This window comes from Gastrolobium bilobum, unplaced genomic scaffold (genome assembly GCF_033153095.1).
Source record: "Gastrolobium bilobum isolate Gb01-03AN ecotype WA unplaced genomic scaffold, APGP_CSIRO_Gbil_v1 utg8625, whole genome shotgun sequence".
NCBI lineage: Eukaryota > Viridiplantae > Streptophyta > Magnoliopsida > Fabales > Fabaceae > Gastrolobium > Gastrolobium bilobum.
The window spans coordinates 57933-69763 of record NW_026898080.1 but is presented as its reverse complement, the minus strand read 5'-3'; the positions used below and the strand labels follow the sequence as shown (position 1 = coordinate 69763).

The window sequence follows — 11831 nt, the reverse complement described above, 5'->3', positions numbered from 1 at the left end:
ATAATACTCAAGCTTCTCCTTAAAGATGCTCTCAAAATCAAAGGTTTGAGTTTTTAACTTAAAACCCTCAAATCTCACAAGTCAACCTTTTTCCTTTTCTTTTTCTCTAACCTACCTCCATCCCACAACTAATGTATTTATAGGGGAAGAAGGAGGTTTAGGGTTTTAGGATTTCTTAGACTCTTGTGGGCTTTGGGCTTAGCATTAAGAATGAAGCTCGACAAATCTCCCCCTTTCGACTTCAATGCACCGGCTTCAGCAGTAACCCCACACCTTCACAGTAATCTTAAAAAAAATTTGCTGGTACCGGCTTCGACATCATGCAGGACCAATTCAGGTCAGTGTGCACTTTGACGAGTTTGAGCTTTCCACCTTTCACCATATCCCGGATCCAGTGATACCTCACATCAATGTGCTTAATGCGGGAGTGATAGGTCAAATTCTTAGCAAGATGAATTGTGCTTTGATTGTCATATCTCAACTGGTACTTGTCTTGATCATGGCTAAGTTCAGAGAGAAACTTCTTCATTCATAACAATTCTTTTCTTGCCTCAGTCACGACTGTATACTCGGCCTTGGTCGTCGAAAGTGTCACACACTTCTGTAGTCTTGATTTCCAGGAGATAACTCCTTATGCAAAAGTCATCATATATCCCGTCGTCGACTTTCTTGAGTTAGACTCTCCTCCTAAATCAGCGTCCGTATAGACTTGCAACTTGGCTTTACCTTCTTTAAATCTGAGGCACAACTTTGTTGTTCTTCTGAGATACTTGAAATCCACTTCACTGCTTCTCAGTGTTCTTTTTCGAGGTTTGACAGATACCAACTTATCATTCTAACAGCATATGCCAAGTCGGGTCTCGTACAAACCATTACATACATCAAGCTTCAGACAACGGATTGGTACGGGATCTTCAACATGTTGTATTTGTCTTCATCAGATCTCGGACATTGCTTATGGTTCAACTTTATGTGTCCGGCTAGGGTGGTGCTCACTGTTTTGGCTTTGTCCATGCTATATCTCTTCAGAATCTTCTCAATTTATTTTTCTTGACTCTGCCACAGTAGCTTCTTTTGTTTATCTCGGATAATCTTGATTCTGGGTATCTGCTTTGCAGGGTCGAGGTCCTTCTTTGCGAAGGACGAGCTCAATGCCTTCTTCAAGGCGGATATCCTCGATTTGTCTTTCCCTACAATAAGCATGTAGTTAATATATAACAACAAAATCAGAAAATCTTTGGCCTCATACCTTTTCACAAATACACAGTATCGGCCACTGTTTTCACAAACTTGTGATCAGCCTTGAAAGTTCAAACTTCTTGTACCACTTTTGATGTCCTTGCTTCAAGCCATATAGACTCTTCTTCAACTGGGATATCAAGTTTTCTTCTTCCGGATCTCAGAACCCTTCGGGTTGCTCCATATAAATTTCTTCTTCTAGGTCACCGTGAAAAAATGTTGTCTTCACATCCATTTGCTCCACTTCTATGTCCATTGATGCTGCCATGGCTAACACGGTTCGGACCGCAGCCTTTCACCATAATCCGAGCTTTGAATTCGGCTTTTGGCCGTTCTCTTATTCTTGATTTTATAAACCCACTTGTTCTTCAGAGCTCGTCTTCCTCTAGGCAGCTCGGTCAGCTCATAAGTCTGATTCTCGTGCAGAGACATCATCTCTTTTTGCATTGCCTTTTCCCATTCTTTCTTATTTGAGCTCATCACAGCCTTATCATAACTCCGAGGTTCACAATCTTTAGCAACAACGGTGCATTCATTAGTGGGTACCTTGTAGAAGGTCATCTCACTTGTGTAGAGTGTCTGGGTTGTTCTTCAGGTTGAGAATCCGGCTCATCATGCTCATCATCTCAGATCTCATCATCTTGGACCTTAGCATCTCGGTCCTCAGGACCTTTGTTTTCAATACCTTGGTCAATCTTATCATTTTCTTCATTATTTTTTATTTTCTCCCCTGTTTTAGCTCGGACAAGAGGGATGGGTTCTTCACATCTGACAGTAACCCGAACTTTGGGCTTCTAGATGTCTTGAATAGTCTCGTTCGCATGAAAGACTATATCCCTGCTTCTCACTACCTTCTTATTGATTAGATCCCAAAGTCGGAACCCGAACTCACATCTCGACGAGCCGAGGTAAATGCATTCTTTAGTCTTCGCATCGAGTTTCGCCCTTTCATCTTTAGAGACATGTTGAGCCCGCAATATATTGGGCCATACCCGATTCTTGGTAGAGTAGGACCTGTTGCCTACCGGCTTGCCTTGCCTCCGAACTTGACTAACATCCACGACGTGTTTCACGTGTCTCAGCTTCAGAAGTACGTGGCAGATCCGTCGCACGTGGTGCAGCCTGATGTTGTGGAGGTTCGGGAGAACCTGAAGACTCCCGTCGGACCACTAAAGATTCTCGATCGTGGCGAGAAGCAGCTGAGGAGCAAGATCATTCCGATGGTCAAGGTACAATGGACTGGAAGAACTCCATAGGAGTTTACTTGGGAGCGTGAGGACGAGCTTCTCCGGAAGTACCCCGAGTTTCGACCAGGTATGTTTCTGATTTTGAGGTCAAAATCCTAAAAAGGTGGGGTGAATGTAAGAACCCGCACAGTTAATTAAGGTATTTAATTAATTAATTATGTGAAAATAGGAAATGATTCCATAATTGACCCTAATAATTATTAAGAGGCTTTAATAATTATGGTAAGTGATTAAGAATGCTGAAAGTCGCTTTTCGGAAGAAAAGTGCAGATACCGGTTCTGCTAGTCGGTATAAATGCATACCGAAAAAGTATCCCGGAAAATTAATGTAAGTGCATGATAATTACTAGAATAATATGTAGGACTTTTAAAACGAGTTTCAAGTTCAAATAATGAGAAATGGTGCCAGAAACTGATACTGGCTATGAAAAGCGCGTACCGGAAAGGTGCTCAAAAAAATATTATAAAAATATGATAATTCTTGGAAAAATGTGTAGTTTCAGAATTCTAAGTTTGGGATTAAAATGCTAAGCGTAACAATTAAAGTTAATACTGTGTGTTTTATTTGAAAGTAGCTATATATACTCATTTAAGGGCACATTGCCCTAGATACCAGATTTCCTTCGTGAGAGAGGCTGACCAGCTGTTTGAGCATTGTTCCATTGGTCTCCTTCACCTCCTCTTGAGCCAAGTTGGGACCTTTGGCATTGATCCTTCTCTTTTCTTCTTGTAAACACTTGGGAATCATCTTGTGAGGGTGTGAGGGTGCCTTGCTTGGGGTTTTAGTCACTGTTTCTGGTCAGGGAGTGTGCTGAGTTGGGGTGTGGGTTGAGAGCCACCTTCTTCTTGGTTTGTGAAGCTTCAAGAATCTACCTTTGTGAAGAAAGGAACCATCTTGTGCTAACATTTTCGTGTTCTGTCCTAGTCAGAGGTTGAGGGACTGTTGGTGAGCTCCAAGAGCCTCTTGGTTCTGAGTTTTGAGCCTTGGTATGTTGTACCACCCTTTGATCATGAGTTTTATGCTTAAAAATGGAAGCATGATGCATGTTAAGGCTAAAAGATAATAACTTAACGTTGGGTAATGTCAAACACACCTAGAAATGCATGTTTAAGTGTTTAAAATCGAATAAACCCAACCTTTGAAGGATATCTTCACGAAATGCAGTTTCTGCATTCTGTCGTGAAATATCCGGATATGGTATCCGGATATGAGATTCTAGATATTCGGATATGCACAGTGGGATATCCAGATATTGCATATCCGGATATGTACCCGAGGAATATCTGGATATTCTGGGACTTCGTAGAACAGTAGCTGTGTTGTGTGTACAGTAGGCTATTGGGGGTTTGTGGACCCTAGATTGATGAAGTTGAACTTCTGTAATTAATGGACTAAGTCAGAATCATGTGATTAAGGGCTTGTGGCTTTGTTGGAAGCCTTAAGACGTAAATCGTTAAGGAGAACGTAGTCTTTATGTTAATGCTTTTGAGTTATGTATGTTGATACACTTGCTGGTCCTAAATCAGATTGTGATCTGCTGTGTTGGACTTGAGCTGTGAGGGCTCTTGGCATTGGATAGTGAGCTTGCAAGGTAAGATTTCGTGTCCTCGGTTTAGCCATGTTGTGGTTCCACCATGTCCCATGGGGGTATGGTATATGCATGCTGTGTTACATGCTTTTGATGTTTTGGAAATGCTGTTGAGCTATTGTATGTTAGTGCCTTGTTGATATGCATGGAGGTGTTCCACCTATACGGTAAGCCTGAGTATGTAGAACATACAATAGGGTGAGGCTGTGGGTGAGGTGCAAGCGGTGTTCCTTGTACTACATGTAGGTATAGACGTATTCCTACATTTCTCTGGCCAGTAGAATAGTGATTACACACATGCCATAGATATCTGTTGCACTACATAGTTTTGGAACTGATAATGATATAAATGCTTTTAGAACTTATATTGCACATGTAAGTGAGCTTGGGGTGGAAGATCCTTGAGGACCCCTTGCCTTACTGAGATTTCTTGTTTAGAGATCTCACCCCACGTTTGGGGAATGCTTATTTCAGGATCAGGTAATGTTGAGACCTCAGGCGGCAGGAGGCCGGAGCTGAGTTAGATATTGCTGTTATTTATGCTGACATGTTGGATGCTGGATTTGTAAGCTGCTTATATGCTTATAGCTTCAGTTCATGTTTATGGAGTTTTATGTTAAGACTTGTTGTTTACGCTGTTTATTTGGTGAGCATGGGGATTGTCCATGACACGTAGTATTGTTTTGTCTTGAGTCTTTTGGGAGTTGTAATAATGTATCAGGATATTGTCCGGATTACGAGATGTAATGCCGTGATTTAGATACACACTTTATTTATATATTGAGGTATTTCAGTAGATGTCTTATTGCAATTTACATACAGGCGATATTTTATGAAATTGATTAAGTAATCAAGTTGGTAATTAATAATGACGTCATAATTGAAAAGAAAAAGAATATTCCGCATTTTTAATTAAGCACCGCTTAATACGATGTAATGATAACACTACCGGATATATACGGGGTGTTACACTTACTAATCAGAGTTGTTGATCTTTTTTGATCTGACGGTTCTCAAATGAGGAGTCAACTTTAAATTTGACACTAGTGTCATAAGATCCTACCCTTCTCTCTCTCTATATATATATATATATATATATATATATATATATATTAAATGTGAGAAATTATACTTATACAAATGATGAAAGCATTAAGTATGGAGAATCATAATCATACACCTGTCATTGTTGTACATAAAGCGTATGTAGATTTCTCAATATATATATATATATAGGGGCAGGATCCTTTGACACCGGTGTCAAATTTGAAGTTTGACACCTCATCTGAGAGCCGTTAGATCAAAAAAATCAACGACTCTGATTTGTAAGCATGTGACACCATTGATCTTTTTTTAACTAACGGCTCTCAGATGAGGTGTCAAACTTTAGAATTGACACTGGTGTCAAATGATCCTATTCCATATATATATATATATATATATATATATATATGACAAATACTTTAAAATTGTTTTTAAAATTTGAATACTTTTGAAACGTTTTGATAAATTTTGTTTTTTTATAAAAGATTTCTCAATACGTCACATTTTCGAAAAAAATTTATACGTCATGTTTATGTATTGCTGACGGCCTGGCTCTACCAACGGAACTTCCTATTCCTGCCATATGTCAAAAGCAGTCCCATAAGTGAAGCCAGCGAAAGTGTGATATATTAACATATATTTTTCGAAAATGTAGCGCTTTGATCTTTGAGCCGAAGAAGGCACCTAGACCTAGTAAATGTTCTATTAAGAAATAACTTCGGTTGTGTGTAGGTTACAATTTGATAAATGATTCCAATTCCCAATGATTTGAGTGCATTAGAATGTTTATAATAATAAGATAATAACAAGCGGCTGCTAGGCACGCATTTATAGTTGACAAAGACACATCAACCACACAATTATAGTTGGGTTGGATCGTGGATAACCCTTTGCTAGAAGGGATATATATATATATATATATAAAATTTATTTTTCTTTTTTTTTTAAAAATTATCCAATTTCCTACTGATACAAAGAAATAATGGGTTTCGTCATTTTATAAAAAAAAATTAAGAAAAAAGTGGGGCATGATTTACTATAATAGTGCAGGAAAAAAAATTCATTTACGCATAAGAAAAAGTTTGCCCTATACATATATAATTATATATATATATATATATATGGTTTTTTTAATAAAAATATTTTGGGTTCCTAACAAAAAATATGAACCCACTTTTGTACGTTACAAACAAAAAATAACTTTTAGTCTTTCTACAATTTCAGTTTTTTGAAAATGTGGTCTCTCAGAAATTTAGTGATGACTCAATTTAGTCTATAAAAAGATTAATATAGGTATATTTTTTTTGTAGGAACGAAAGAGAGAATTTTTTATTAAGGATCCAAAATGGGTTTTATGTTTTTTTAATACAATAATATATAGAAAAAGTTTTATTATAAATTCTCATTAAAATTTTTGACATGCTTTAAATTTAAATATAATAAAAACTTAATTACTTTTTTTTTTTGCTGTGGAAACTTTAATTACTTAAATTTATTGTAAAAGGAAAATAATCAAATACTAAAACAACCTTACAATCCTGTATAATTCTTTTTTTATCGATTAAGTATTAAAATATCAATGCAATTTTAAAAATAAATTACTTAAATAAAGTATATTTGAAATTATTTTCTGAAATAAAATTTTATAGCATGGAAGTTGTGCCACCTGACACAATCGTGTCAGTTGCACATACCTCTAAATAAAATTTATTGAATAGTGCTATGTGGCACAATACTGATCGGCAAAATAATTAATTTAAAAGTTTAAAATTTTAAATTTATTATTATTAGACACAATTGTTTTTTTTCATCTTCATAAAATAATTCAAAAATGATTTTGCCAAAAATAAAAAATCAAACATAAAGTAATTGATGATAATAAATTACTATCATCCAATATTTTAAGATCAGCCGGGTCGACCCGGGTCTCGGTGACTCGCTGGGTCCCCCAATCCGAGTGATCATTTGGATCGATTCTACAGTTAACTTGGTTTGGATCGGTTGACCTCCGAGACTCGGTAACTCGGTTGACGCCGGCTAGATCAGTTGACTCTCTTTTCTCTTTTTCTTTTTTTGGTAAATTTTTTATTTTTTTGTTGTTGAGAATTCTTGAATTAAATCATGCTCATATTTTGTGGTAAATATGATTAAAATATAAGGTGAAAATAAGAAGATATTTTGGATTAGTTATGTTCTTTTATGTAATTTAGTTGCATTTTATAATGATCTCGAGAAGTTAAGTGAGAATAAACACTGATGGTCTTATATTAACGGTTGACATTTTTTTCTTAGTGTATATTTCATACCTACCATTTGTTATCATGATTTAGTTTATCTGTGTTATGTCAAGTCACAAAAGGTGCATTTAGCTTACATTGCAATTTTAATCCAATGTTAGGATATGGTCTAGAGCTAGAAGCCTAGGAATATATAGTGTTTGCTATTATTGAGAACCAATTTATTTTTTGAACCTCATTGATAGTTTTCTTACGTGAATTTTCAATATAAGTAAATATGTTTATATTTTTTTAATAAGTGAACTTTGAACCCGATTGAATCAGTGATCCAGTATCTCGACCGAATCGATGACTAGTCTGAGTTTTAAAACACTGCTATCATCAAGAATATTTTTGAGATTAATTGATATTTACATGGGGATTAAAGTGTGTGATAATTGTATAAAAGAAAAAGTGCTTTTGTAAAGAACCATGTAAAGACCTTGTGGTCATTCAAGCTGCTCTGATGTCATATAAAGAATCACTTAAACTGTGATGTCTTTTTAATAACAGATGATCAGGATTGTATCATGTGGAACGATTTCGCGAATTGTTCATGGGGTGTGCGTAACTAATTGTCCATGGAATGTATGCGCAACTCACCTAATCGTGCGATGCGGTAATTTGCATCTCCCAAACGCAACTAATCATTCATTTATCTTGTGAGTCGTTCATAGAGGGTGCGCGACTCATCTGATTTGCGACACATGATAGTTACACACTCCCATATATAATCATGCATTCCTTCTCTGCTAACTGATTGTATTATTTCGAAAAATAACTTTAAATATATATTACTTAAATAATTTATTTTTAAATTTACATTGATTATATACTTTTGCGCGTGGCATAAGAAGGTCTCCAAAACGTGACATTTTGTTTTTTTCTTCCCTTCTTCAACACCAGAAATTCATATTACTTGTTTCTTTTGACAAAATAATGGTAGCTAAGTCACTTGGCTACCCTTCGTTGTGCAGGCCAACTTAAAGTCTTCGGCATTCATTGTGTGCATGTGCGAAGCTTGTCAGGTTCGTGCCAACACCTCGATGGGCTCGAATGATTGTCACGACCCTCGTGGACGTGTCACTTCCTCCACCTTAGGATGTAAGTAGGTAGGATAAAGGGTCCTTCTATTTCCTTAAGTTATCACAACATTACAAATATTTTATTTATAAATTACATTAAATTTAATTGATCGTACATTTTTGATTAAAATCTAACTATTTAAATTTAGTGTAATTTATAAATTTATTATAAATTAAAGTCTCTTATTAATCATATGAATAAAGCTGAACTCAAAGGACCGTCTTTTATGTTTCTTTTTTCTTTTCAGTCCAAAAAGTGTGAACTTTCTGTGATGCTCTAGCCTTTCTACATTCGGGTGAGTCTTACTTCCTCATTCATCTGCTTCAAATTGTATACTCTTCTTTCAATACTTTTTTTGGCACATACTTCATACTCATTGACTTTGCGTAGAAGAATTTATATTTTAACTAAATGATGCATGCTTGAAATTATAATTATTTTATTCCTTTTTAATATTATTGATTGGTGTTTATATGATTGATGAAAGTTGGCAGTGTCAGAAATCGAGCATTAGGTACTTCGTAGTCATGGATTCGAGTGTTGCAACTCAGAATCATGAAACATCAAGAAAGTTTCACAGTGAGCAAACTCTGGTTGATGTTGAAGACATTATTAGCGAGTTACATGAAATCACTCTTGGTCACATCCTGTGTTTCCTTCCAACTATGGAGGCAATTCACACTTGTGTATTATCAAGAAGGTGGATTGAAGTTTGGAAATCCATCACCAGTTTACAGTTTAATGATAGTTCCCTTTGTTCTGGGAAGAAGATGCAACAAGAACAATTTGTGCATTTTGTGAACAGAGTGCTTCTTCACCTAGTTGATTCAAGCATACAAAGTTTCTCTCTTTGTTTAACATGTTATCATTATGATGTATCACAGGTTAGTGCATGGATTTCCACTATCTTGGAAAAGGGTGTCCATAAGCTTCGTATTCAGTATGCTGATAAAGTCGTCCTTTCTTCCCATTCCCTCTTTAACTGCAGCTCTCTAGTACATTTGGTGCTTCAAATGAGATGCACTCTTAGTGTTCCCATCTTTGCTTCTCTCCCAAATCTTCAAAACCTTAGCATTTCTGGGATTAAGTTAGTGAGTGAATCCTCCACTTATTCAGAAGATATAATTCTTAGCTTCCCAGTTCTCAAAGTGTTTGAAGCTAGGGGATGTGAGTGGTCAACTATGCAGAATATTAGTATACAGGCACCTCTACTTGAAACATTTTCAATAGCAATATGGAACTCCCAATCAAATGAAACATGTAAATCTTCCATCAAGATTTTTGGTCCTCATCTAACTGATTTCTCTTATGAGGGTGATCTTGAACAAGATATCATTCTATTAAAACCATCATCAATTAGAAGTGCTTCTGTTGTGATTGTTATTGATGAAGACAAAAAGAACAGAATGGAAAAACTTGGGTTTCAAGCACATATGCTTCTCAGACAGATCCATGAAGTGGAACGATTGAAATTATTGTTTTACAAGGTATGCTTTGTTTTCATTATATGTGAATAAATATTTTGATGTGTGGAATAGTATATTTTCCTGTGGTTGCATAACATGTTTTATAATAAGAAAGCGTGTCTGAAAATACATGTTTTATAAGGGCAGCATGGTGCTAATATAAAAAAAAAAAATAACTTAAAAGGAGAGTTTGTTAAGAGTGGGATTAGTTTAAGTGGTGGACCTTTGTGTTTCACTATAAACAACACTGCTCATTTTTTTTAGGACAACTGATTGATGTAGCATCTAAACCATTTAACCTCACTACTTGATTTTTTACTAGTACATTGTTTTGGCTCTGGCTATCTTGCATCCAAACAAACAAAATTTGACTCTGAATTTGAACAAGTTTCTTCCTTGTCATACAGGTTATAATGCATGCTAAAGATATTTTCGCCAATCTACCTGTTTTTGGAAGGTTGACTTATCTGCAACTAAACGAGGTTACTGGTGAAGCTCTGTTGAACATACTCCACAATTCCCCAAATCTTAATACTCTTGTTTTACTTAATGTAAGTTTAGATCCTCTTGCTTTACTTCACAGAAATTCAAAATACTTGTTTTATGGTTTGTTTAATATATAATATAAAATAATGAATGATGGATGACTCATTGTACACACAAAAATTTCAGGGAGTATGTGACTTAAATAAAGATATCTTGACTTCTGCATCAGTGCCTCATTGCTTTATGTCAAGCCTCAAAGTTTTTCAGTTTAAAGGATTTAATGTGCATGACCATGAGCTTTGTCTGGTAAAATTCGTGATGGCATATGCAGCAATCTTGGAGAGGATTGCTATATCTACAGCTTTTTGGCTGCGTTATTCAGATATTGACTTGGAGAAAGTTAAGGAGCAGATACTCTCTTTTCCAAAGTGCTCCAGCGTTGCCATGATAGAATTTTCTGATGTCAACGGTTCCTGAAGATTTTCAGAACAGAGTACTTGTGCTGCAACTGTTAAATGTATTTACTTTGTGTCTCTAATTTGCTTTATTGCATCATGGAAATGTAAAATAAGTAAATAATATAGTGTGAGTTGTGATTAGTGAGAGGCCAAGGTTTGCAGATTTGTGTTCACCAGTTCTTGAAGGGCATACACATGTTGTATCACCACCACTAACCACGAACTACACCAGAAGAAGCTTTTATTATGATCACATAGAGAGGAAGCGAAATTACTGAAAGTGATATATAAAGAAATAAGGATCAGTGACTTGAGAAGAAAGATCTTTGAGAGCAGATTGTTGCCCTACACTAGATACGGTTTTTCTATCATTCAGATCTTCACCCTTGCCAAAGACTCTCTTGTAAGATCTTCCTGCATTCAGAAGGTGGAGCCTTTTATTTGCTTTTTTTTATTTTTCTCTTCATTGTTCTGTTCAATTAACTGTTTCAATCCCTCACCTCCAAACTTTAGGATTTGCCACTTCCATCGGTTCCAAGGGTTGGTCTTACGTTTGGTGAAGCATTTCATATGTACTCTCAAGATCCAAACATCTTTGCCAATTAAAAGCTTCATATCAATTCTTTCTGTTCTTTTTATCTTCCACCTCTGAAACCTTTTATATAATTCATGGATGGCTATAAAAAAAGAATGAAAAATCCAAGTGTATATACAAATTCTGTTTGTAGATAGATATGAATATGCAAGTGACCATCATATGAGTAGTAATATTGGGGGAAGGAAGAATGAAAACAAACTCATCATATAATGTTTTTAAGAAAAATAAAATTAGGGAAATCAAGAGTGTAGAAAAATATTAAATGTTAATTAGAGAATATAAATGGAAAACTCTTATTGATATGGCAGTCAATAGAGTTTTCAAACGAGCGAGGAACATGCC

The 11831-nt window shown here is 35.7% G+C and overlaps 1 protein-coding gene across 2 annotated transcripts; it reads left to right on the top strand.

Moving 5' to 3' along the window:
• Positions 1-8665: 8665 nt before the first annotated feature.
• Positions 8666-11508, top strand: LOC133312737 (F-box/FBD/LRR-repeat protein At3g14710-like). 2 transcript variants are annotated; one of them, XM_061513984.1, is made up of 4 exons: positions 8666-8776; positions 8969-9968; positions 10355-10498; positions 10620-11508. In XM_061513984.1, exons 2-4 carry the CDS (start codon positions 9009-9011, stop codon positions 10908-10910), a joined length of 1395 nt encoding a protein of 464 aa, XP_061369968.1. In that variant the 5' UTR covers positions 8666-8776; positions 8969-9008; the 3' UTR covers positions 10911-11508. The 2 variants fall into 2 exon arrangements, with proteins under 2 accessions (XP_061369968.1, XP_061369970.1); XM_061513986.1 differs by having other exon boundaries at positions 8715-8776; positions 8976-9968.
• The last annotated feature ends 323 nt before the right edge of the window (positions 11509-11831 follow it).